Consider the following 26,411-nt stretch of genomic DNA (forward strand, 5'->3'; position numbering starts at 1 on the left):
GAGGAGAGAAGAGGCTTATGGGGATAATAATCAAGGTTGGAAGTAGAGTTGCACAGCTAGCATCCGAACGAGGCTGGACACGAACGCCGTTGTTTTTCCTGTCTCCAGACGCAGCTCTGTTTGCTGTGGCCCCACCTGACTGCTCTCCTGAAACATGGCAACACTTAGTGAATTCTTACTGACTGACTCAGTGCTCTCCATGTGGGCCCGCTGCCCACACGGGAGTCCAGGTGCTCGGTGGCAGCCTCCATTACAGAAGTGGGGGCAGTGGGAGTGGAAGGCTAATCCCTTTCTACAAGTCTGGAAAATGAGTGAATCGGATTAAATGCTTTTTCCTCAGCCCCCGAGTCACCAGTGGCCCACAGTTTCCTTTTGTCTCCAGGATAAAAAGTGAACCACTTATTAATGGCATCTCATACACGCTTCGATCTGGCTCTCAGCTGCCTTCTTGGTCATGTTTCCTACTGTTCCAGCCAAGCGGGCCTCCCAGCTCTCTGCTGTCACTCCGTGAGTGGCCCAGGCTGTTCCCTGGGCCTGTATCTCCCCCTTGTCTTCATCTCTTAGAATCCTCAGTTTCTTTCACAGCCCAGGGGCCAAATCCTACCAAGGACCTTTCCGGATCTCTCTGTGCCCATCCCCACCCCCCTGCAAATCTCTCCCTCTTGCAATGACTATATCCATCTATTTATATACATGTTGCATCCCCCCCAATTAAACTTATCCCTTCCCTTGCATCCTTTCTGACCTCGCCCCTCACTCAAAGGTTGGGTCCTTGGGGGGGAGTATGGCGACCATCACTTGGTGAATCCTCTCTCCTAAAACAATGACTTGCAAACCACCGCTGGGCTGCTTCTATTTAATAATAATAATACCAAAAGTTTATCTGGTGCTTCCCATATGCCAGGGACAAATAATTGTCTCATTTGATCCCCACGACAATCCCGGGCACAGGTGCCATTGATAGCCAGTACACAGAGAGGCCCCAGCGCAGGCCTTTACTAAGATGGCATCGTAAGGCTGATGATCGCCGGGCCGTGCTTTGCCACAGACACAGGCGGTATCAATAGGAAAAGCGCCGTAGTGTTTTCTGGTACCCAGAGAGCAGAACTTGGGGAACACAGGTGACCCAGACACTACAGGGCCCCATTGTCTTTCTCTCCTTGAAGTTTGATCATCTGGGTGGGGCGGCTCCGCTGGCTCTGCTCTTGGGTACATGGTTCAACTCCTGGCCAGGGCCGATGCTCTCTCGACTCACAAAGCTCCTCTGTCTTCAGGCTTTGACTAATGGCGACTGTTCGCTGCTGGGGGTATAGCAAGTAGCTACTGGATTAGACACTATGACCATGGAGGGGGAGGGAGAGAGAAAAAAAAAATCCATTCCCTTCAAACAGCAGAGGAATAATCTTTCTTGAGAACCAGCTTCTTCATGTAGAACACATTTTGGATTACTTGCCATCTAGGGGAGGGGGTGGAGGAGGAGGAGTAAATTTGGAACACAAGGGCTATGGAAGGGTCAGTGTTGAAAAACTATCCATGCATGTGTTTTGAAAATAAAAAGCTTTAACTTAAAAAATGGAAAAAAAAATATGTATTAAGCAACCACAAAGTACCCTAGCATGGAACACTTGATACTTCCCTGTTCTAGATTAGCTTCTATTCTATGGTGTAGCAGTAAATTCACACTGCATCCTTTGTACACACAGAAGGTACTACTGATCCATTGCTGACACAGTTCTACCAGTCACTCTCATCACTGATCTGTGCTGCTCCACCTGCACTCTTTCATTTGAACTAAATGAAATTTATTTCAGTTAAATCATAAACGAATAATAAAATGAAAATTCTTTACTAAAAGGATACTTCCCCCCAACACTTAAGAGTAGTTTACTTTTTATAATTACATGTAAAGATAGTTTTCAACATTCACTTTTCTAAAATTTTGAGTTCTTGATGCTAAGTGAAATGAGCAGAACCAGGAGATCATTATATACCTCAACAACGATACTGTTTGAGGATGGATTCTGATGGAAGTAGATCTCTTCGATAAAGAGAGCTAATTCAGTTTCAGTTGATCAAGGATGGACAGAAGCAGCTACACCCAAAGAAAGAACACTGGGAAATGAATATAAACTGCCTACATTTTTGTTTTTCTTCCTGGGTTATTTCTACCTTCAGAATCCAATTCTCCCTGTGCAACAAGAGAACTGTTCGGTTCTGCACACGTATATTGTATCTAGGATATACTGTAACCTATTTAACATGTAAAGGACTGCTTGCCATCTGGGGGAGGGGATGGAGGGAGGGAGGGGAAAAATCAGAACAGAAGCAAGTGCTAGGGATAATGTAAAAAATTACCCTGGCATGGGTTCTGTCAATAAAAAGATATTTTAAAAAATAAAAATAAAAAATAAAATTTTGAGTTCTAAATTTTTTTTCCCTCCCTCCCTTTCTCTCCTTCTCCTTCCCCAAGATGGCCAACGCTGTGATATAAATTATACAAATCAATAATATTGAACATATTTATATTCTTTTTTAAAAAGAGAGAACTGGATTGTTGTGGCTCTCTTCTCTGCTGCCATAGGTCACACCACAGACAGAGATGAGCTAGAAATTCTCCTATCGGGCAAAGTTATCTCCAGCCTCAACTAGCCCTTGGAGACTGGGTTTGGTTTGGTTTTGCTCTGGTTGTTTTTGTAAAATATTGCTCAGAGCTTGCCGATCCATGGTCAGAAACGAGCTAGCCGCCGAGTTCCATCAGTTTATACTGGCGAATGTCTTCGTCCCTCAAAGAGGGCCAACAAAGTGCCAACGCTTCTTCGCCCTGCGTTTGCCCTCGTGCCCATGTGGCCTGTCCCTCTTCTTCTGTGAATTCATCAGTTAAACCAAGAGAAAACCATTTCATCGTGGATGACCTATAAACACTCCCGGCACCTCTTCCTTGGAGATTTTAAAGCACAAATCTGCTTGTTGGGAATGTCATAGAGAGAACGGTCTCCAAGAGCTCTTTCTACTTCAATTATTTGACTCAGATTTGAAGCCAAGTCTCTGGACTCGATGGGGGTTTTCCGTATGGCATCGTCCCCAGGCCAGCCTCAGTCCCTGCCAGGGCTTCTGCCCTTTCACCCTGACGTACGCCTTCCATTTTTGTCCCAAGGTTTTAGCTTCAGAGCTGAGGGAGTAGATCCCCTGAGAAGTGGAACTCTGTACCCTATGTTATGGGATAGCCCCAAAGATGTAGATCTCGGAGCAGCCAGCAGTCCGGGATTGGCAGGGCAGAGCTGGTGGGGTGAACCTTCGAGTCTGCATCTCCTGGCCCTGAAACGTCCATCGGCTCGGAGCCCCATCTCTGACGTCCTGGACAACGTCCAGTGTTGATCTTGCTGATGTGGGAGGGCCGGCCCACAGATCCAAAACTGCTGGTCTGTCACTTTTTCCAGATGGAACTCTGGGTCTCGGAAAGACTCGCTCTGTTGGGACTCCATTAGGGCAACACTGGCTCTCTTACGGGCCTGTCCCCTCTCTGAGTCAGGACCTCACCAGGATCACGGTCACTTCTGCCCCTTGGCTCATTTCCCATCTCTACCCACTGCACACCTTCCTTCTCTCCCTTCCCATGTCAATTTAAACACTGACCACTGGGTCTCCTTCCCTTCTCTGTAGAGAGAATTGGACCCAAAGATTGCAAGGCGATGTCCAGCTCCTACATCCTATGAGACGTGTAGAATCAATTGACTGGCCTAAATGGTCTCCAGGGCTGCTTCTGGCTCCCGTCAGCTGTGATTGAGTGGGAAATCTCATTGATTTCTCCCTTCTTTGCTCATCTTGTAGTCTGGCACGCACTTGAACCCAGCCATTCACTTACTCACTCATTCATTAACTCGCTCTAGTAATTCATCCGCTCATGAACAATTAATTGAGAGCCCATTACAGTGTGTAACGGGGTCTGGGCAATGGAGCTGCATCCCGAGAGAATATGAATCATGTCTGATTGCTTGCTCTTGGCCAACATGGAAGTGGCTTGGGAGCCTGCTCCGGGAAAGCCACGAAGGGGAAAGGGCCTGGTCCCAGGAGCCATTAACCACATGATGAAAAGAGGGGCTGGGGATTGGCTGCTGGGCTGGAAGTAGGTCCCTGGTCCTTTGCTCGTCACCCCTACACATGGTGGCAGGAGATGGCCCTCTGCCCTTTGCCCTTTCTCCCCACTGTAGGGGGGAGAAGACTGGAGAGGGTTGCCACTTTGTGAGCAGAGGGAGAACAGAATAGCAAACGCCCAAAGTCGGGGCTGGCGTCCAGCTGAGATTTGTCAGGATGCAAACGGGTGAAGAACCGGGTCTGAAATAACCCGTGGGACCCAGAAAAGATGGAAGGCAGCCCAGCAGAGGAACAGCAATTCAGCTCTCATCTATGCCGGGGAAAACACTTTCAGGGGAAAACGCTCTCCAGGAACTGAGCTGGTGCTGGGTTATTGGGATACATGATTGGAGTCCACCCGTTGGGGGAAACATTTTGTAATTTCTGTTCTTGCTAGATCTTGGCAGTGACAACTCCTTTACAAATGCTAACTGGAGTTAATTGCTTAAATGAAACCAGGGTGCTAATTATTAGTAGTTAAGGGTTAGCAACCAGAGCCAGGGTTTCGTCAGCTTCCCTCTGGGAGAGTGAATTCTCTGTCTGTCTCCTTCCATCTGAAGGCATTGTGTTTGACCAGCAGATCTCATGATCTCAGGCAATCCCTTTCTCTTTCTGAATCTCAGTTTCCTCATCTGTAAAATGGAATGATGACACTTGCCTCAGTTCTCTATACAGGGCTTCTTAAACTTTTTCCACTCTCCCCCCCTTTTCACCCCAAGAAATTTTTACGAGACCCCATAGATGTAAAAGAGCTACACAAATGAAAGGTTAATGATGACAAATCATAACTGTGCAATCCCCACTCAGTCACTCCCATATGGAGTCTCAAGCCACAGTTTAAGCCCTTTCGGGCTATTATGAACGCCAAATCAGACGCCATGTGCAGAACCTTGACGCGACCTTGGAAGGTCATAGGGGAAGAGGACTGGCCTAGTGTCAAGACGATCTGAATTCAAATCCAGCCTCAGATACTTACTAGCTATGTGGCTCTGTACAAGTCAACTAATTTCCATTTATTTCCGTTTCCTTGACTGTAAAATGGGGGAAAGAAATATATTTTAAATAAATAAGTAAAATTTAAATATGTAAATTTGTTTAAAAAATAACTCCTTTCTCCCAGGGTTGTTAGGAGGATCACATGAGGTACTAGCTATAAAATAAAAAATTCCCCCCTTAGCACAGTGCTGGAACATGGGAGCCAAAGAAATGCTAGGGGCTGTAGTAGCGCCTTGCTGAGCTCTATGTTCCGGGCTGTAGAAAGGAAGGAGCAAATGAGATGTAAGTAAAGGGCCCCTGGGCCCAGACTTGAGAGCCTCTTCTAACTGGGTTTGACGGGGGTCTTTCCTCCTGAGAGCTTTCAGACTGCAGCATCCGGCACCCGAGACACACACAGGTTTGGTTGAACCCGGCAAAGTCTGGAGAAAGGCCATATTTACGTCCCGGGACGATCGGAGGCCCCCACCTGTCCCGGTACCTGGGAGCTGTCCCAGATTTCCAGGACCGCCTGGGCTGCAGCCCTGGGCCCCGAGCTCCTTGTGGGGAAAGGATGGGGCTCATTGTAATGCCCGTGAAACCGAGGCAAGACAGATTGGTTTTAATACTTTACTGTCCCCAAATCATTCCCCTGAGCCTCTGGGGCAGAGCCCTTTTATAGGTTTCTTGGCTCCCCGGATAACGGCCCGGTAAGGCAGGTGAGGGGGCCGGGAATCCCAGGAAAGGTCCATAACTTAGTCCGGAAAGGCTGGGGGTCAAGACAAGAAGGGGAAGGCAGGGGGAGGGGGCAGCGCTCAAAAGGAGGGGGGTTTATCCCGGCAAGCACTGCGATAAGGAGCTGGAGTTTTTTAGTGGCATTTCGGGGCTTCCAGGCCAATGGCAAGGGACCAAGCAGCCGGGCTAGAACAACTTTATTCAGGGCATAATAATTCAGGGAAACTGAGGCATAACGTAAGGAGGAAGGTGACTCTCCCCCTCCGGCAGATGCCACGTGACTCAGTAAGCCTCCCTCGGCTCCTCCGTGAGACGGATCTAACGGCCCCCACCTTCGGGGCGTTGCCACAGGGACCCAGGCCTCCCCCCGCCCCATTGCCGCGGCTGCTCCCAGGCGCTCCCAGATTCCCGAGGCTCTGCTGCCCCCTGCCGTCCTCAGTCTTTGCGGACGCCTTCCAGCTCCAAGACAGCCGGGCCGGGCTGGAGGGCGTCAGTCAGGCCTTTGCGGAGGGAGGGGGGGTGTCCCTCCTGGCAGCCCCCAACCTTCACCCTTGGGCAAGAGAGAGCCGTGCGTCCCGGTCTGGCGCCACCTAGAGGTGCCGTGTGCTGCCTTCCTCCTCCTCCGTGGGCCGCTCATTCTGGGAAGTCTCCAGAGGCAGAGAAAATGATCACTTGCATTTCCCTTTTCGGCTCTCAGTGCGCGCGCGCATGCACACACATGCACGCGCGCGCATGCACAGCCCATCCCGGACTCAGGCTTTACAAGCTGCTTTGTCACGAGTACAATAATAATGACGGGACGATAAAAGTCACCCATTCACGTATGACACCTTCACATTTGCAAACACCTCCTACATCACCATATTTGATCCTAACAACTTTGTTTTTTTTTGCTGAGGCAATTGGGGTTAAGTGACTTGCCCAGGGTCACCCATCCTCCACGCCACATGCAGGATGGGGCAAAACAGGCAACAGCCGGCGCTTTGACAGTGACAGCGAGCTCCCCGCTAGGCCCTATAGCTCACCTGATCCTTGAGCGATTGGACATTAGACTGAGAAGCAAACGGGGGACCCTTGGGCCAGAGCTTGGATGTCTTGGGGTCGGGGCTTAGCTATGATGCTCAGGAGCTGTGGGATTCTGGGTAAGCCGCCTCATTTTACTAGTGCTCAGTTTCTTCACTGGTGAATGGGGATGATCGTCCCCTTTCCCCTAATTTTTCTGCCTTAGCTCAGAAAGTGGTAAATGCCACAGGGGTCACAGGCTCTTAGGGTTCCTCGTGAAGAGCGTGTTTGAGCCACAATAGGGCACCATGGGAGTGGGAGCTGAGTGCGGAGGGCCTCGGATCATAGTGGGAAGAGTCACTTCTCAATCTTCATGCTGGATGCAGGAGGTGTAACGGCCCCAGTGTAGCCTGGTGGCCTTGGATTGGGAAGTGAATCCCTGGCTTGGCCATTTGCTGTCAGTGTCACTTGTGGCTAGTCAGTTCCAGCCTCAGTTTCCCCCTCTGCAGAGCACAAGAATGAGTCTAACACTCCTCTGCCTAGAGACCTTAATCGCCCCTCCTTGCTTCTGGGAAGACGGGCAGATAGCATCCTCTTTGGGACGGTGACGGCTCTTTGCCATACCCAGAATGCTCTCCTTCCTCAACAGCCCTTAGAATCCCTCACTCGTCTGAAGGTTCAGCTCAAGGCAGCGCCCCGCTAGAAACCGCTGGGGAATTGTTCGGTTACACCTTCTTCCGGGGCTCTTTCTCTACTCCTCCAGCACAGATGCCCCCTCTGTTGGCACATCATGTATGCATCCCAGTAGATGCACCCTGGCGCCATCTAGAGGTGATGTGTAGGACACACAGCTAAGAACTATAGCTCAAACTCAGCTCCTTGGATTTCAGAAACAAAGCATCACTCTAATGGGTCCAGGGCTGGGAGGGAAGAGAACTAAGGACTCCGCCCTCACGAAGCTGAGAACCGATGTGCTGGGACTTCTAGATATCTGCAGAATAAATGCAATTCCCCCACCCCCCATGAAGACAAGCTAACCAAAGGAACGCTGATGACAGTCCCAAGGGAAACGGGCTTCCTCTTGTGGGAGGTTTTCAATCAAAGGCTGGAGAACGCGGGTGGCGCAGGACATTCTCACGTACAGGTTGCAGTTGGTCCCCTGCCATCCCTCTCACTCTGGGTTCTAGCTGGAGGTCAGATGTTGTGGTGGTAGTACCCCCCACTTGGGAAGACTGTTCCACTTCCTCCAGCTTATGCTAGCTCCATGACCCTGGCCAGGACCCAGCTCCTCATCTGTTACGACCCGGGTTCCTTCCAGTTCTGAGGCTAGGATTCGATGATCCTTCCACCCCACTCCTCCTACGGGGCACCCGACCCGGCTCCAAGGCTAACTCCTCCCCAGCAGCTTGAGCCTTAGTTCTCACGTTATTAATGCCCTGGGAGAGGAGACTCTGACCTTAGAAAATCCATTTTATTAACCAAAAAAACCCAATCCATATTAAGTCCCTGGGTGTGGTAGCAGCTGTTGCTCTGAAGGAAAGATGGAGCCAGGAAGACAATCTGTGCTGGGCTCCGGTAATAAGAGCTGAAGGGTGGGATGAAGGGGGAGAAGGGGCACTTTCTGGAGAATGATTAAATGAGTAAATTAGGGCCTTGGGATGTGTGTGTGCTGATAAATGACAAGAGATTCACAGCTGGAGTGGATAAGGGTTAAGGAAGTGATGTTACCTCCTCCAATTGGCGGGGGCCTTCACATCTGTTTGGAAAAGGAGGCCCAGCTCCTTTGGAGCAGGGCTTTAAGCGGTAATGCTTGGATAGAGGGGTCATCTCCTTTAGATGAGAGGGAATGTGGGACTACCCGGCTGAATTATGGGAGCTTCCTATGTCTGTATGAGTTCAGGCATCCTTGATTAGATGGAAGAGAAGTTTCAGAGCTGGAGTGTGCGGGTGCACGTGTGTGGGCGCTTGTGTACCTGAAGGCCGGGAGGGGGTGCACTCTCTCTTGGCTAGCGGCAGCAGTTTTAGAGCTGGGGTGGGGGGATAAGCACCTTCACCGCCCAGAGCTAGAAAAATCACTACTTCCAGACAATATGGGGGTGGGGCTTAATAGCTCACAGGAAGGGCCTCCCACTGACCAGCCTAGGAATGGGGCATCTGGAAAGACAGGAGTTACCCCCTCCTGACTAGGTTAGAGATGGAGCCACACATCGGTTGGGTAGGGTTAGCCCCCGCTCAGATGCATATTCCTGGGGGGGCATGTTGTATGTGTGGGGTCACCCTTTCTTGGCCGGCCTGAGGATGACCCTTTACAGACAAGGGTCACCTTCTCCTGGCCAGTTGAGGTGAGGAGTTCCAGTATGAGATCGTTTTTTGGCCAGTCTGGCTGCAGAGGCTGCACACTCAGGCTCACCCTGTCCTGGCCATATTGGAGTAGAACTGTACATCCGGGCCGGGAGGGACTAAGTCCCCTCTCAGCTGAACATTTGTGGGGGAGAGTCACGCCCTCTTGGCTAGATGGGGGCGGAGCTACCTCAGGTGGGGTCAGTCCCTTTGGGGACACACTCTTAGTTGGGAGGTCACTTTGGGGGAACAGAGCCCCCCCTCGGCTGCCCCTCTCTAGAGAGGTTACTTTGGAGACAAAGGCAGCCCCTTCTCTTGGGGCATCGATTGATTGGGGATCCTCTCTGGGGGAGGGTCACTCTGGGGGCACGGGCTCAGCCCCTCCTGGCCAGCCGCGGCAGGGCTCGGATGGGACGCGGCGGCGGCGGGGGCGGCGGCTGCTCTCGATCCCCGGCCCCGTCCGCGGCTCCTACACGGCCCCGCTCGGCCCAGGCCCCGGCGCGGCGCTTCTGCTTGCGCAGCAGGTAGCTCGAGTACTGCACCTCGGGCATGGCCAGCTTGAGGCACTCGTCCCCGCCGGGCCCGGGCGGGCGGCTGGGCAGGTCGTAGCCCACGATGCCCACATTGCCCAGCGGCTGCCAGGGCTGCAGCTGCTTATTGCGGATCTCGGCCGCAGGGCGCAGGCGCGGGCGCGGCCCGAAGCAGCGGTGCAGCAGGCGCTCCCGCGCCTCGCGCAGCTCCCGCGCTTCCCGCTGCACGCACTCGCGGCCGGCGCGCGCCACGCGGCGCCAGAAGGAGGCGTTGAAATGCTCGTAGAGGCCGGCGTCGAGGCCGTTCCAGCGGCGCGCAGCGCGCGCCAGGCCCTCGGGCAACGCGGCGAGGCGCGAGGAGGCGCTGCGCACGTTGAGCTTGACGTAGAGTACGTCTTCCAAGTCCCAGGCCAGCAGGCGGCGCAACAGCACGAGCGACTCGTCGAAGTACTCGGCGATCATGACTAACGAGAAGGCGGCCTCGAGGTCGCGGATGAGGCCCGCCAGGTAGGCGGGCTCGTCGCGCGCGCTGCGCTCGTTGTCGCCGCCCAGGTCGTAGGCCAGCGTGTTGTGCGCGTACATGGCGTAGCGCTCGTCCGGCCGGTAGTAGGCGCGCGGCGCGCGCAGGAAGGCCTCAAGCGAGCCGTTGGGCACGCGCACGAAGGCCGGGCAGTAACGGTTGTAATAGCTAAAGAGCGACTCGAACATGGCGGCCGGCTCGCGCAGGATGGTGACGTAGACCGTGTCGTTGGGCAGCAGGCGGCGCAGCTCGGCTCGGTTGAAGCGCAGGTGACTGGCGAGCATGCGCGGCGGCCTCGTGGCCGGGTGCACGAAGCGCGCGGAGAAGTCGCGGGGATAGCAGAACTGGTGCTCGCAGCTGGGCCGCGGCAGCGCCAGCGTCACGTTGTGGCGCTCCGCGAAGCGGAACAGGATGTTCTGCACTGTAGTCCCCGCCGTCTTGTGCGTCTTGACGAAGGCCACGGCGGTGTGCTTGGGCCGCGTGCGGCCGGCGGGGCACGGGGGCCCCGGGAACAGCAGTCGGGGAGACCTGCGGGGAGGGGAAGGGTGATGCGAGGGGAAGCTGAGGCCCGGGGAGAGGGGCACCTCGTGACTGGGGGTAGCGGTAGAAGTGGGAAAAAGACTTTGGGGAGGGAGTTGGGACCTGAGGGGAAACTGAAGTGAGGGAGAACAGGGGAGAAGAAACAGGCCTAGGGGCAGGGGAGGCTGACCTCGTGGGGTGTGTTGGGTTCAATTAAGACCTGAGGGGATGGGACACCGTGAGATCTGAGGGGGAAACAGGCCGTCCTGGCCCCGATGAATCCTGTGACAGTTGGGGGCAGGGACTCTGAGGACACCATAAGATTGGGGGGCAGGAGGGGAGACCTTCCCCCAGGTCAACCAAGGACCCCCTGACTAGGGAAAGATCTGCCTTGGGTCACCCTGTTGAGGCCTGTCGCAGCGTCTACCATTCCCTGCTGAACAATAATGACCCTTAGGGACCATCTAATTCTCCTTAAATTTAGGGAAACCGAGGTCCATTGGCTGAAGGAGACAGCCTGAGGTCCCAAGTACCAAACAAATTACCCTTGCCTTAAATACCTTCTCCCTCCAGACCTAGGGGTCATCCTGGTGAACCAGCCTGGTTCGGCTCAGAGGCCCTTTCTCTGACTCGGTTCCTGGTCACTTCAGGCCTGGACTCTGGCCAAAGGGCAGGGACCTGTTTTTATACCATGTCCAGCACATGGTGCCATTCAGGTGTTTCTCGGTGGTGTCCCCACTCTGTGACCCCATTAGGCGTTTTCTTGGCAAAAAGACTTCTCCAGCTCATTTTACAGAGGAGGAGACTGAGGCAAACAGGATTAAGTGACCGGGCCAGGGTCATCCAGCTGGGAAGCATCTGGGGCCAGGTGGGCACCCAAAGATGCCTCTTGCTAATGGACGGCTGCCTGGAGAGCTAGGCACTAGGGCGCCACCTAGTGGCCCAGGTGCATAGCAAGTACTCTGTTCGGGTTTATTGACTGGATCTGTGCTCTTTGCAGTTCAGAAAACCAGCCTGGGAAGCGAAGGTGGTCCTAGTTCTGATCATTTCCAACATTTCCGTGGCGCTTACTGTGTGCCAGGTTTTGTGCTAGCCCTTTGCAGATACCTCACTTGTGCCTCACAAGTGTTATTGTCACCGTTTTACAGGTGAGGAAACTGAGGGAAACAGGTTAAAGGACTTGACTAGAATCACACAACTTGGAGGCCGGCCTGCATTATTACTCAGCGCAGTGCTCTAGCCGCTGCTCCGCCCAGCTGCCCTGGGTCCAGGCTGAAAGGGACCACCCCATCTCCTGACCCTCGCTCTCCAGGCAGAAGGGCTTTCAAGGCCATCAGGGGGAAACAAGGCCCCAGGTTGCCATGGTGATGACACACCAGGATTGAGTTTGAGCTCTTGGGATTCTGGAGCTCAAGAGGCCATCAGTAACATCCATTTTACAGATGAGCAAGCAAGAAAGGAAGGGATTGTGGGCAGTGGGGTCAGCTCGTGGGACCTCACGAGTCCAAACCCCACCATGTTGCAGTTGAACAACTGGGGCAGAGAGGAGGAGGGTGGGGATGGTGAAAGAAGGGCAGGTCCATGATCACACAGGCAAGAGATGCCTCCTGAGGGACGTCTCAGGTACGACTGCCCCTCTTGTGGCCACCCTGTCAGTCCCCACACGCACTTAGTGCTGAGCAGCCACCCAGCCTCTGCTGAAGACCTCCAGTGAAGGTGAGCCCCTTCCTTCCCTCGGCAACCCATTCCCCCAATTTCCCATGATTCCACTGTCACTGGAAATTCTAGATGGACTTCTTTTTCACGTGGGAAAGCTAATGGGGGCATTCACGGGGGCTTCCTCAGGGTCATCCAAGCTTCATGCATTAGAGCTAGCTCTGAGTGTCATCTGAGGGCCCGAGGCGGTATGGGAGGGGGATGTTCTCCTGCTGCCCTAGTCCTTGTGCAACGCCAGACATGCAGGGCCCAGCCTCTCCCTTTGCTGTTCAGCTTCCTGCGCTGATCCAGTCTGACTTTCGTCCACTTGTACACCAGCCCCCTGTGTCACAGCCTGAATTCCCCGTATCCTGGGGGAGGCTCGGACTCCTTCCTCTACTGTCCTCAGCTTACCCCCACCCCCTACCCCCCGCCCACCTCTCATCTCTCAACCAGCTCTTTGTCCTCCAAGACAGGTATTTTTCCAGTTCTCCATCTTTGACCTCTTTGGAAACTCTCTTCCCTGCTCCAGAAAATACGAGATATGTTGGATCATGGGCAGCTGGCAAGAAGGAGGCTCTTACCTGACTTGGAGCGCCCTCAAATGTAGTGTTGGTCTCCAGTATCCACTTCATGGAACTCCCAGGGCTTCTGGCTAAAGGAAGGCTGGAGATCTGTGGGCCTCAACTTCCCACTTCCTACCTGGCTCATCTTCCCACCTTCCTCCTAGGTCCAGGCCCAGCCAGTGATTCGTGAGTGCCCTGAGGGCCTAGGGCTTGGCCTTAACATGTTAAGTCATCCCCATTCCAGCCTGTTGGCCCTCCGGCCTACGGGAACGGGCTCCAGACTCGGCTTCCCCTTTCTGGGCTCACTGCTAGAGGACCTGAAGCTTAGAGATTGGAGTCCTCCCAGAAGCCAACTAACTCATGGTGCAAAAAGGGAGCCCATGGCACGAGCGGAGAGCCAACAGGAGCCTCTGCTTTCAGCCCCTCCAGGAGGGCACGCAGCCCTTTCCACCTCTGGGCAGCTCTAAGGGAAAATGTTCAGCCTAAATTTGGCTGTTTGCAGCTTCTACCCCATTGCTCCTGGGGTTTCCTCCCTGGAGCTCAGAATAACAGATCTGATCCTCCCACAAGTCGAGCCGTCATATTTGAACAAGGGCCCCTCCAGTCTTCTCCAACACTCTAGATGAGGAAACTGTGACCCAGAATGAGAAAATGACTCGCGTTCTAGATAAGCTCTTATTAGGCATCTAAATGACTTCTGGAGAGCTTAGGAAGAATAATGAAGGAAAGTCATTTTCCACGATCGGATCTGGGACTCGTTTCTCTGTAAAATGGGAATGTTCCTGCCCTACTCATCTTAGGAGGATCCAATGGAATAATGTGAAACTGAGGCACTGGGACTTATTTATTGGGGGGGGGGAATTTAGGGGTCATTGTGACTGGCTTCTCATGGGACTGAGGAGGGAAGGGAAGGTTCCCCAGGCAGCTGCGGAGGTTGCTCGGCCCCGGCACGTTACTGCTACAGAACCGGGCCCTGAGAGAGGAAGGCCTGAGCCCCAGCCCCCATGCTGGGAAGTCCTCGAGTAACCCTCTCGCCCCCCCGGCCTCCTTACCAGCTGAGCTGGGATCCCTGGTGGAGGAGCAGGCTCAGCGTCCCCCCCAGCAGCAGCACCACCACCAGCTTCTTCCTGGTCATCACCATTTTGGCCGCTTGCTGCAGCCGGGCCAGAACCGGTGGCATCTCTGGGCAGGGAGCGATGTGGCAAAGGAGGGACCCAGGCCCCACCCCCGCCCCCTGAGATCGGCTCCCTTAGGGCCAGAGCCCAGGGGGGCGCCTGGGGTGGGGTGAGTAGGGCCAGTGTTCTGGTGCACCTGTAATGGAGGGAGAAGGTTGGCAGGGAAGCCCACCTGCTCTTTGTAAATTCAGGAAGGTGGGAGTAGGGAGCCGCCTTAGGGACCTCCTCCCACCCTGTCTTACAGCTCCAGCATGACCAGGACTGAGACCCGGGGGCCCACCGAACGGAAATGTGCCTTGACTGGGGAAGAAGCTGCTGGAATGGACATCGAGGCCTCTGAGGTAGACGGCATCGGGGATACTCTGGGGGCCGTGGGCTGGGGATGCTGGCCCTGGGGGGGCCGTGGGCTGAGAGGGCTGTGTGCTGGGGATGCTGGCCCTGGGGGCCATGTACTGGTGAAAAGACCGGTGGGTTTATCCAGGACCCAGAAGGTTCAGGGTGCAGAGTCAAGCCTGGGTGCTCACCCGCTCAGCTCCCGCGCTGCTTCCTGACCCGTCCCCAAACCCTGTCCCTTCCCTCCAAACCTTGCTCTTCCACCCCTTCCCCCCACTTTGGGCTGAAAGCAGAGCCTTCTGCTCCTGCGGGGAGGGGTGGGATCGGATTTCTGGCACTAGGGGGATCAGTTACTGAGAAGCTTTTTCCTCTGTGTCTGATAACCCGTCTCAGGTGGAATTACAGTGTCTCAGTGCTGGAGGCGGGACGGGGGCAGCCGATTCGGAAAGGTCTTCCTGAAGGTCCGGTGCCGGGCGCCCCTTTGGAAGCTCCCCTGAGCCGCCCCCACCCTGGACTGAGCCCTCCTCTGACCAGCTTCTCCGACACTGTCCTCGGAGACCGGGCAAGGGACGGGCGTCCCGAGAGTTGTGCTACCTGGAGGGAGGGCTCTCCTGGGCCCCGTTACTCAGCACAGGGCCAGGCACATAGAACACGAGGTGAAAACTATGTCTGTGTCCTCGATGGTCCCGTCCCCCCTTCCAATCCCTTTCTCTGCTTTGTTGGGCCCAGTGCTGCAAGAGCCTTCCCCAGCCCTCGCCAGCTGCTCACGGAGGCCGGAAGCAGCCATGAAAAGGGCACAGGTTAAGGTCTGGGGACCTGAATTCGAGTCCCAGCTCTGCCGTTCCCTAGCTGGGTGGCTGGGGTTCATGTTTCTTTGTCTGTATAAAGATGAGGAAGGACTGACCAGGCCTGAAATGCCTCCCACCTCTAAATCCCATTTTACTGGGGATAAAGCCCCTCCTTTTCTCTGGGGCCCTGTCACATGACACCTCCAGGAAACCTCCCTATGGCTCCTCCCCTCCCCCCATCTCACAGGGCCATCGATTCAGAATTCTGTTTTCCCATCACGCTCTGCTTCCCTCCCTTGTACTGGGACTTGTGTCTCTGGGGCAGAGCTGTCTGAAGGAAGCAGGGGCTGGAGCCCATCCTGCTGTCGGTAACCCCAAGGCCTGACACTGTGTGGTTCTCAGAAGGAAGCCCTGGAGGACTCCTGGATTGCTCAGTTGCTGTGACCAAGCAGCACCCACTTCCCTCGCCCACTCAGTTCCGGCCCATCCCCAGAGCTGCTTTGGGGGCCCAGCCCCATCTCCATGGAACTAGGTTAGGAGGGGAGGGAGGAGCCCCTTCCCGCTTCCATCCCTCCACCCCAGACTGTCTCATCTGTTGCCGAAGCTCCCTTGATGACAGCTGAAAGGCGGAGGGGGCTGCTCTCCCTCCGTTCCATCTGCAGCTCCCATGCTTGGAGCCCTGCCTTCCAGGTGCTCGTGACCATCCCGCCTGGCTCGGGTTTTTCTGTCTCTGGGTGTGCTGTACCCCCTCAGGGGTAGATCAGCTCTTTGTCACTGTGTCCTCACACCTGGGGGGGTGGGGTACCAAGCCTCAAGGAGAGTTGGAGGAGGCTGGGGGACATGGCGGCTTCCTAACTGTGTGCAAAGCCCTTCCCCCTTGCAGCCTTCAGTGTCCTCATCCAAAAAATGGGTGCAGTAATGCTGGGTTTATAGGCCTTAACATATGTAAACGTGGTGGTGGAAGCTGGTCTTGTTCTCAAAGGGGAGGAGGGTAGGGGAGAGTGGGGAGAGCTCCCACAACTTGGCCCTGGCATTGGCTCAAGAGCAGGCGGGCTCCCGGCCAGGGCAGATGGAAAGTCAGCTTTGTTCAGGGGAGCTCCCAGGCCCGAGCAGGGGGAGGGGACCCTCCACCCGGTGATCATCGGGTTCTGGGCCCTGGTCAGTCCCCCGGAGGCCATGAGCATCTGGCCCCCAAATGCCTCCTCTTCCCGAGGAAGCTGTTAGGGGGAGGTGGGGCTCATGGCCGTGGCCATCATGGAGACAACTTGGCGTGAGGATGGCTGGCCCTGAGAGCAGAAAAGGGCCTTCATTACTCGGTCCCTCTCCCTAGCCACGGGCCTCCTCCCTCACCCTGCCTCCTCAGAGTATTAATCCTGGATTAAAGGTAAACCCGTTCCAGTTGGGAAAGAGATGTCCTGGTTCTGCACCTTTCCACCAGATTCCTGGCTCCAGCTCCCCCTTCTCAGAGCTGCCCCTCCCATTCCCTCTGACCTGCAGACAGATTTAATCCCCCTGGAGCCTGGGGGAGAGGACAAGCAGTATTGAAACAGAAGAAAGCACCTTGAACTTCCTCCCCTCCCCAGCACACTGGGAGGCCTGGCTGGCTCCAGGAACAAGCCAGGAGTCCCTGCCTGTCTTCAGGATACAGACCTCTGACCTCTCTTCCCACCTGCCTTCTCAGGCCCACCAGACAGCTTAGGGGCCTCAGGACGTCACTCCCTCGGGATTTCAGCCCCTCCCTGGCCCGGGAACCTCAATCCTTATTCCTTGGGATATACCCCGTCTGCCCTTGTTGGGGAACAGAGGAGGTGGCTGATGGGGAAGCTCAGAACCCGGGGGTTCCCACTGTAGGGATGAGATGGAAGTCGGGGGTCTTAGTTTGATGCTGTTCCTGCCTTGGTCCTGCCTGGCTGGTTTTCCCGAGGCTGACAGCCCCCTCTTCCAGCGCCCTCCTTGCCAGCAGTCTCCCTAGCAAGCACTGGGACTACTAGTGCTGGGCTGGCCTAGGTAGCTTGGAAGTGCAGGGGAGTCTGGCCACGGTAAGACCACGTCAACGTGCCCTCCTTCCCTGGACCTGGGCAGAGAGCAGAACAGGTGGAAGGAGGGAACGGGGAGTTTGAGTGGAATTGAGGACTGGAAATGATTTAGGATCATGGGATATGTGAGACTGTAGAGCCCCATGTTACCCATCTAACGGGAGAAACTGAGGCTATCCATGCAGGAGCTAGGCCCAGAGACAAGGCTTGGCCTGACTCCATCTGGTCCTCTGTCCTGTTTCCTGACAGCTCCTAGGGTCCCCACAGCTGAGGGACAGAAATGGGGGGTGGGACTGGGGGTCGGGACTCCTGCTGCACCAGATCCGGGGCCCCTCAGAAAGGGCCAGCTCATTTTGCAGTAACCCAGCCTCGGTTCCGGGCTCCCGGATTAATTAGAGTGCAGGGACTAATTTTAGTAATGATGTTTCACCTCAGCCCAGTGCTCGATTTCACAAATTGCTTTTCTGTCTCCAGAGAACAGACACCAAAATGGAATGGGGACCCGGAGCTTGGCGAAAGTCATTGTTTGACACATCTTCCGCCTCCCCCTCCCCTCTCCCTGCTGAGCACTGCCCCCTCCTCCCGTCCCCCCGGGAATCTAGAAATGAGGAGATGCTGATGAGATCAGACAGTCGGAGCACAGACCCAGAAAGACCTTAGAGAACCCAGAATGTCAGCCCTGGGAGGCCCTGACAACCCAGAACACAGATCGGGGAGGAGCAAAGAGACCACCAGCTTCACCTCCCTTCCTCCAAAAGGAGAAACTGAGGTCCGGGGAGCTGGTCTGGTATCTGAAGGAGAGGAGGAGGAAGAACTGACCTGAAAGGGAGCTATAAACAAACCGGTCAGGGGCACCTGAAGGTGTGAATTACGGAGTGGTGAGGGGCAGTGCTAGCTCAAGGGCTGCTGGGGGACAGGGTCAAGTGGACCTTACAAACTGAGGGGCCCAGAGGAGCACAGATCCAGCGTCTGCTCTGTCAGTGGTCCCCCTTCCCAGGGTCTTCCTCGACCCTTTTCCCCAACCCCCACCCCATGTTCTCCCAAATCTTGCCTCCATATTTTCATCTCCGCTCCCATTCTCTGTGTTCCATTCCCACTTCTCTCGATCTCCTTGAGCTTTCTCCGTTCAGGCCCCGGGCCAATTTTCTCCCATTTGTCCTTCCCTTCCCCCGTTACCCGTTCCTTTCCCCGTGAGCCCAGCGCCCCCTCTCCCCTCCCCCCGTCAGGGTGAGCCCTTCATTTCTTGCCCATCTCTGGGACGTCTCCTCTCAGCCTTCTGTCCTCCCCGGCCGCCCCCAGCAGAGCTGCTGCTGCAGTCAGTACTCACGACGCTGGGGCTCCCTCCGCTCACGCTTCTGGCCGCTTCCTCGCCGCTCCCCACTTCCCCGGGGCTCTGGGGTCGCTAGTCCCGCGTCTCCATCGGGCCCCCGGGCCAGGCGCTCGCCGGACTTGGGAAAGGTCCGTGCCCGGGGATGCGGGGAGAGGAGGGATCCCAGAGCGCGGCCGGGGCTGCTTCGGCGAGCAGCGGCGGATCCCCCCGGGCCTCCCGATACCTCGGCTCTGGCTGCCCCTGGCTCGGAGTCCCGGCTCCGCTGGCTCGGCTCCGCCAGATCAGGTGGCGAGGCTTCTGCTCTCCCGCCCCTCTCCCCATCACACTCAGCAGGCGGGGCCGAGAAGAGGGAGGGAGGAGAAGGGGAGTGGGGACCCAGAAGAGGGAAGGGAGGAGGGAGAGAGGAGAGGACACTGGAGAAGGGGAGGCAGGAGGATGAAAGGAGGAGGGGGAGGGGGACAGGCAAACGCTGTCAAGGCGATGTCCTAGAATTTCAGAGCTGAACTAGCCCAGAGAATGGCAGCGCTGGCAAGGACCTCGGAGCAGCCTCGAACGGGCGCGACCTCAGCCCATCCGGAGCGGAGCTGGACCGGACAGTGGAGAACTTCAGAGCCGGGGCCCCAAAGACCCAGGACGCAGAACCCGGGCTGGCGAGGGCGCTTACAAGACCCAGACTGAGCGGGACCTTCAGCACATCGAGTTTTCCCGAGGGACTGGAACCCAGAACCTAGAATGGCATAGCTGAGGGTCCTCCCAGCCTCCACCGGAAAATGTCAGAGCTTGGCTGGGAGGATAGTGACTGCCTAACAGGCCCCCCCTGGGCTGGACTCCTGAGGAGGCCCCAGTGACCTGCCCCCACAGAGCTAAATGATGAGGAAGGGGAGCTTCAGCAACCCCTAAAAACTGGGGTGGGTCCCGACATGCCCACAAACGGCTGCGTGCAAGACAGAGGAGGAGGTGGTGTGGACGACAGCTCAGCAGCCTGCTGGGAGAAGCGCGAGCAGCAGCAAAGGTTGCACGGAGAGAGCCATTTAAAAGCGGGGCTTTGAGATCTTGATGGGAACATGGGGTGAAGGGAGCTCTGCTGGGGGCCCGTGAGGAAAGGCCCAGAGTTGGCTGGGGCACTGATCCACGAGCCCCTTGTGTCAGCCTGGGGCCTTCTCCATGGCTGCCCCCCACGCCTCAAAGGCTCTCCCTCCTCTGCTTTCCCAGCCCCCTGAATTTGTGTTTTTCCTTAGTTCTCTGCTACGTGTCCCATAGGTGAGTTGTACATTTGCTTATCGTTTCCCCCACTAGATCGAGCTCCTCGAAGGGGGAGGGGAAGACTGGGTTTGACCCCTCGGGCTTGGCACATGTTCCGCCATGCTCAACGCTTCCTGACCCTCTGGAGTTTTCTTGGCAAAGGTCCTGGCTGGTCATTTTCTTCTGCAGCTCACTGTGCTTCTGAGGAAGAAGATTGAGCTACTTGTTCGGGCAGTTCAGATTTGAACTGGAGAAAACTCATCTTCTGCTGATACTCAGTGCTTACTGCCCAAGGCGCCCCCTGGTACCCGCCTGGTGTATAGCAGGCACCAAACGATGGACTGGCCGGAAGTCATGGCAAATGAAGCTGGAGAGGCGAAGTGGAACCCCACCAGCCAAGCCCGGGAGGGGCAGGCCAGGCAGCGGTCATGGAGGAGACGGGCAGGAGGCGGCGGTCATGGAGACGCGCAGGAAGAGGCCTGCTCTGGGAAGAAGGGACTAAACGGAGCCAGGGAGTCCTGGCTAAAGGGAAAAGCAGCAAAATTAACTGGGTTCTATTGGGAAAAGGGGGTGGCTGTCGGACCCTGAGAGGGGCAAGTCCGAGAGGAACCCGAGAACTGCTGTGGTTCAGCCTTTGTCCCACTGTCGATGGAGACAAGCACCGGAGTCTCAGTGTAGGCTCTCAAACTGGGAGGGGCCTAGAACAGGGAATGTCAAATCTAAGAGGCCCAGAACAGGGAATGCCAGAGCTGGGAGACCTAGAACAGGGAATGTCACAGCTGGAAGAGGCTAACAATACAGGGAATACCAGTGAGTTGGCTTTAGAAGTGATCTAGCTTAGCACTTGGTTAGAGAAAAGGACTTTGGCCTGTCTAGGGGAAGGGTCTTAGTAGGGTGACATCATCCGACCCACCTGAGGTTCCCTTCCCATTTCCCTCCCCCCACTATAGGCTCACTTGCAGCTTCTACTAGGCAGGTTCACGCTCCCGCTGGGATGGCCTGGGAGCCTTACCCAGAAAGGTGCAGGGCCACCTGCCTTCCTTCCACTTAATTCAAGTCTCTACCTCATGGCATCAGGGAGCTCTTTCACTCCTTCCTATTGTCTGTCTCATCCCTCAAAGTCCTGTCCCAGCTAACCTCTCACCTCGGGCCCTTTCGGCCAAAAGCCTCAATTTACCCTTTCAGTAGAGAGATCATTTCTCAGGAACTCTGCCTCTACTTTATGCCCCCAAAGCCTCTTAACATTCCCAATTTTCTTTTCCCTTTTTCTAGTCTCTGATAGAGGTAAACCTTTTGAGAATGCAGATCGGGTTCCCTCATAGTGGGGGACGCCTCCTGTCTGTCCTGGACTCCCTTATCAAGGGCTTGTGTCAGGAAGTTCCTAAGAGGGATGGGTACAAAAAGCCCAGAAATGTTCAGTGACCCCAACTCTCTCGAGCGTGATGTCTATAGTGGCGATGGTTCAGTTTTGAGGCCTGCACAACTCTTCATGGCTCCATTTGGGGTTTTCTTGACAAAGATCCTGTAGTGGTTTGCCATTTTCAGCTCATTTTATAGGTGAACTGAGGCAAACAGGGTGAGGTCACTTGCCCAGGGTCACATAGCTAGGAAGTATCTAAGGCCGAGATTTGAATAGGAAATTGTCTTCCTGAGTCCTGGGCCTCCACTGCGACGCCACTTAGCGGCCCTCTCTGTGGTAGTAGCTAATATTTCTATGCCAATTTAGGTTTGCAAAGCATTTTACATTAACTTCTCTGATCTTTATAATTCTCTAAAGTAAGTGTTATGAACTGCATTTTACAAATGAGGAAACTGAGGCACACAGTTTAAGTGACTTATCGAGGGTCACACAATTCATGTTCAGTCATGCCCCAATTGGGCAGGCTGTGGTCCATGATGGTGATGGGATTTCAGAAAAACTTGGACTTACATGAACTGATGCTGAGTGAAGTGAGCAGAACCAGGAGAACAGTGTACATAGTAACGGCAACGTGATTCGATCAGTTCCGAAACACTTAGCTTCTCGGGTCAATACAGTGATCTAAGGCGGTCCCAAAGGCCCGTGATGAAAATGCTTTCTCCCCCAGAAAAAAAGTTGAGTGAAAATTGAAGTCGAATTTTCTCTTATTTTTGTGTATTTTTTTATGCAGCAAGACGAATATGAAAACGTTTTGAATGACGACTTCTCGAGGGGTGGGGGTGGGGGACAGGAAAGAGAATTTGACACCCCAAATTATAAATGATGGTTAAACTGTTTTAATGTAATTGGGAAACGTTGGCTGAAATAAAAATGAGTTTAGTAAATAAGCACTTTAGGATTACTTGGTACACAGTAAGGGGTAATAACTGGAGTTTTCAAGGTTTTTGAAATGGAGTCCAGGGAAATAAGAAGGAAAAGGGCTACAATTGGTGGGAATAGGGGGAAGCATGAAGCAGGCTTAACTGAAATACTGTTTTGAGGAGGGCAGTTAACCCAGCAGGAGAGCCGGCCCTGGTTGATGGTTTCTGGTGTGGGTTTGGACATGGTGAGAAGGGTTGGGATGGGCAGCCCCACCATTGCCATTTTTGCCCTCGACATCTTATGTTTGAACAGAGCACTTTTTTCACACTTTGGTTCCAATTATGCCCATTTTACAGAGGAGGTGACTGAGGCTGCTAGAGGCTCAAGGTTGGGGCAGTTAGGGGGTACAATGAATGAGAACCCCAGCCCTGGATCTGAACTTAAAATCCTACCTCATAGACCTGTGGTGATTTTCTTCTTTTAAAATAATATAAAGGTTCTCTCTGGGAGGTTTCTCTGGGAGGTTTTCTGGGGGCAGCCTTAGTTTCGGTCAAGAGTAATAATCACCCCAAATGCACCCAGCTGGTAAAAATGCAAACGTTTATTTTCTCCTTCCAAAATAGCCCGGTTAGTTGAGGCCTATGTCTCTGCTTGGTTCCAAGAGCTCTTGGAGATTGTCTTTTGCTTCTGCCTCTGCTTTCTTCAGCCTCTGGCCAGCCAAGTGGAAAATGGAATGAATCCATCTTGCCTCAGAGAGAGGGCTTGTGGGCTTCCTCCCAGAGTGCTCCTCTCCGACCCCCGTCAATGTTCCGAAGTAACTCTCTCTAACCCAAAATAACTAACCCGAAGCTAAGAGCCTCTTTATATATGATTTCCCAAAGGTTGACTCCTCCTCCTGGAGGCAAACCCAAAGGAGGTGTGAATTCACAAAGTTACAAAGTTTACTTTGTGAATGTCCCATACTTGTGAACTCCAATGAGTAAAGGTGTGAACACAAGCTTTGTATCAATTAGTTCTACTTAGTACCTTGTTTCAGGTACTAAGGTACCAGGTACATCTCCTTGTAGGATCAGATCAGTGATACTGAATCGTGCTAAATTAGGTAATTAGTGTCTCTATCAACTCTAATGACTTAACAGTTTGTAAAGATTCCAACATAGACCCTTGACACTTAGTAGTGGTGACTTTGGGCAAGTAACTTAATCCCATAACCTTGCCAAAAAAAAAAAAAAAAGGCAAGGAGACTCATGGTCACACAGCTAGGAAACGGCTCTGGCCAATTCAGGCAGCCTCAGCTCACTTTGTCCTGCTCAAAACTCTGTCAGGTGCTCTGCGCCCATTCTAGATGTCACAGAAAACTCCGACTCTGTCGGTCCGTTCCCAGCAATCCTTGTCTCCAACCCCACGGCTTCTCCTCTTCCCCTTTCTCCAACGGAGCTTGAGCATGGCTTCCAGAAATGGTGCCTTGCCTTGATCCCAGTCCTGGATCCTTGCCTTGGCTCTCTAGCGCTAAGATGCTCGAGTCCCGGGCTTAGGGGCTGGGAGCCCTCGGCTGTGGCCTTTGGGATCAGCCTCGCCCTCCGCGAGAGCCTGCTGACCCAACGTTGGGGACAGCTGCCCTTCATTGCCCTCGAAGGGCTGGCACCATCTCTGTCTTTCTCAGTCTTTCTCTCCTGCTCTGCCTAGTCTGGGCAGAGAGCCTGGAATGAGAGGCCGGGCATAGAGTTTAGTCTACCAAGGACCCTGAGATGGGGAGGATACGGGCCATGCCCACAGAGGCGCCAAGTCAATGGTGTCATTTCATGAGGACTGGGATCACGGAGGAGTTAGCGGGGAAGAGAACGATGTGGAGTTCTTGGGTTCCCTTCATATCTCAGGCTCTGGCAGCTCTTTCCCTCCCCCCGATCCTTACTCTATTTCCAGGCCTCAGTTTCTCCACCCCTAGGCTGGCTATTTTGCTCCTATCTGGACTGCCAGGGAGGCTTAGATTACCGGGAGCGGGGACAAATCTTCAAGAAAGGAACCGGTTAGGCCTGAGCTCACCTTGATAAGAAGGGAGAGGTGCAGGCGTCAACTCCCTGTCTCCCTCAGGTCTGGCTTCTCCCCTTTCTGCCTCTCCCCCTCCCCCAGCTTTTGAAATCTCAGCCCTGAGAACTGCCCCCCCCCCCAGGGGAAAGCCCTACCTAGGGGATGAGAGCATGGGATTTAGCGTTGGAGGACATCTCAGCGGTCAGCCGGTCCTGCACACTCAGCACCCTTCCCATTGCCCTGGCATTCAAGGCCTGGCCGGGAGGGAAGCAGCTAAGGTGATGGCTCCTCATGAGCAATCTTTGGACGGAGTTGTAGGTAGACACATGCTGGGTCATTAAGAGTAACACCAACGGGACTAAAGGGATCCCTCAGCGCACTCACACTGAAGTCCAGCATAGTAGCGAGAGCCTTGGGGCTGGGTTCTGGCCCCTGCCACGTCTACCCTTATTGCAGGGACAACCTTGGCCGGCAACCCCACTTCTCTGACCTCGGTTTCCCCATCTGTAAAAGTGAGGGGCTTGGGCTAGACTATGCCCGAGGTCTCTTCCAGGTCTCACTGATCTCACCTAGATAAGGCAGCGGCTGCTACGTGCAGGCCCAGAGCAAAGCCAGGCAGGGCCCGGGGAGGAGAAGAGAAGGGGCATTGTTCAGAGGGCCATCTCGGGCGAGGCCCGGGTGGGGCGAGGAGGGTATGCGCTGGAGCTGGCTCTGCGGGGGGCCGGGCCAGAACAGAGCCAGTCTCAATGTCTGCTCCTCACTTCCCTCCCTGGAGGGTCTGGCTTCGGCCCTATCTCCTTTCAGCTCTTGAATGTGTCTGGCCCGGGAGGAGCGGGGCGGGCTCAGCCAGCTCCCCACAGACCATCACTGAATCAGCTCTTGCTGCCTCCCTCTGCTGCTCCCTTGGCATCTCTCCAGGGACCTCCCACCAAGAGGGTCAGGAAGCCCATGCAGACACCATGCTATCCATATGGGCTGGAGGAAGCCGCTGCTCCTTTCTGGCCTCAGTTTCCTTATCTGTTTGCTAAGAAGTGACGTTTCTGGGGTGTTCCGAGGTTGGAAAAGCAGGTCATCTATGGGAGCTCATTTGGTCCAGCAGTCCGTGCGCCCAAGCAGAAGTGGTCCCCCAAAGTCCTACACTTAGCATGGGAAGTCAGCTCCCTCCCTTCTCCCTCCCTCCTGTTTTCCTCTTCCTTTACCTTACTTTCCTTCCTCCTCCCTCCCTCTTTTCCTTCCCTTTTCCTTTCTTCCCTCCCTCCCTCCCTTCTTTTCCTCCTCCCTCCCCCCTCCTTTTCTCCCATAACTGGGAATAATTTCCACCCGCCCAATCCAACTAAAGGAGATGTTCTTGAAAGGAGCCTAAAACTGGAGCCACATGAGAGAGAAGACTGTCCTCGTGCCCTCTTTTACCCATATCCACCCTCTAACCCTGCCTTGAAACAAAGGCCTGGGGGTGTTGGTTTCTGTCGAGTGGTTTGTCCTCCTCAGCCTCTGTGGCCAAAGGTAATCCCTCGTTCAACATGGTGACAGAGTCAGGCTTGCAGGTGAGTTGGGGAGCGTAGTGAACTTGAACTTGAGACTGGGCTTTGCACCCAAATAGCCTCCCCTCCCCAGGGAGATGAGTGCATATTATACCTTTTGAAATAAATATTTCTCGCCCCAAGCATATGTTAGTGACTTATAGAGCAGGGGTGCAGATGACACTCCCTACAACTAGTCATTAGTCGGCATTTATTAAGCACCTCTTTATGCTGGGTTCGGCTAAATACTGGATTGATTAACTATTTTAATTTTAATTTTTTGAGTTTTTTTTGCTGAGGCAATTGGGGTTAGGTAACTTGCCCAAGGTCACACAGCCAGGCAGTGTGAAGTGTCTTTGGTCACATTTGAACTGGGGTCCTCCTGACTTCTGGTCTCTACCCGCTGCGCCACCTAGTGCCCGGAGTGATTAGCTACTGATAAAGACTTAGAGAACTGGAAGAAACCTAAGAAGCTTTGAATTTAATCACCTCTAAAGGTCTAAGACGCACTTTACTAATGTCAGAGCCGCAAGTGCACCTAGTGTGTGCAGCCAGGGCGCTCAGCACTTTCTTTACAAGTGTGATCTCTCTCGACTCTCACAACAACCCTGCCAGGTAGGGGCCCTTATTGTTCACATTTTACAGATTAGGAGATTGAGGCAAGCCCC

At 54.4% G+C, this 26,411-nt stretch overlaps 1 protein-coding gene and 1 long non-coding RNA gene across 2 annotated transcripts; one reads left to right on the forward strand and one right to left on the reverse strand.

The window, feature by feature from the left end:
* Positions 1-8,290: 8,290 nt before the first annotated feature.
* GAL3ST3 (galactose-3-O-sulfotransferase 3) lies at positions 8,291-24,293 on the reverse strand. The gene is made up of 3 exons (XM_051963944.1): positions 18,670-24,293; positions 14,063-14,321; positions 8,291-10,758 (listed from the first exon to the last, which is right to left on the reverse strand). The coding sequence occupies exons 2-3, from the start codon at positions 14,188-14,190 to the stop codon at positions 9,555-9,557; spliced, it is 1,332 nt and encodes a 443-aa protein (XP_051819904.1). The 5' UTR covers positions 14,191-14,321; positions 18,670-24,293; the 3' UTR covers positions 8,291-9,554.
* Positions 10,727-18,663, forward strand: LOC127539680 (uncharacterized). Its single transcript, XR_007948018.1, has 3 exons — positions 10,727-13,196; positions 14,430-14,526; positions 14,912-18,663. It is a non-coding gene; the product is annotated as an uncharacterized LOC127539680 (long non-coding RNA).
* Positions 24,294-26,411: the final 2,118 nt, after the last annotated feature.

The sequence above is a fragment of the Antechinus flavipes genome, chromosome 6 (assembly GCF_016432865.1).
Source record: "Antechinus flavipes isolate AdamAnt ecotype Samford, QLD, Australia chromosome 6, AdamAnt_v2, whole genome shotgun sequence".
NCBI lineage: Eukaryota > Metazoa > Chordata > Mammalia > Dasyuromorphia > Dasyuridae > Antechinus > Antechinus flavipes.

Excerpts from the sequence above, each read along its gene's own strand:
- GAL3ST3 (XM_051963944.1), bottom strand. The coding sequence starts at position 14,190 with ATGCCACCGGTTCTGGCCCGGCTGCAGCAAGCGGCCAAAATGGTGATG. Across the intron at positions 10,759-14,062 it reads CAGGGATCCCAGCTCAGCTG|GTCTCCCCGACTGCTGTTCC; the intron begins GTAAGGAGGCCG and ends CCCTCCCCGCAG.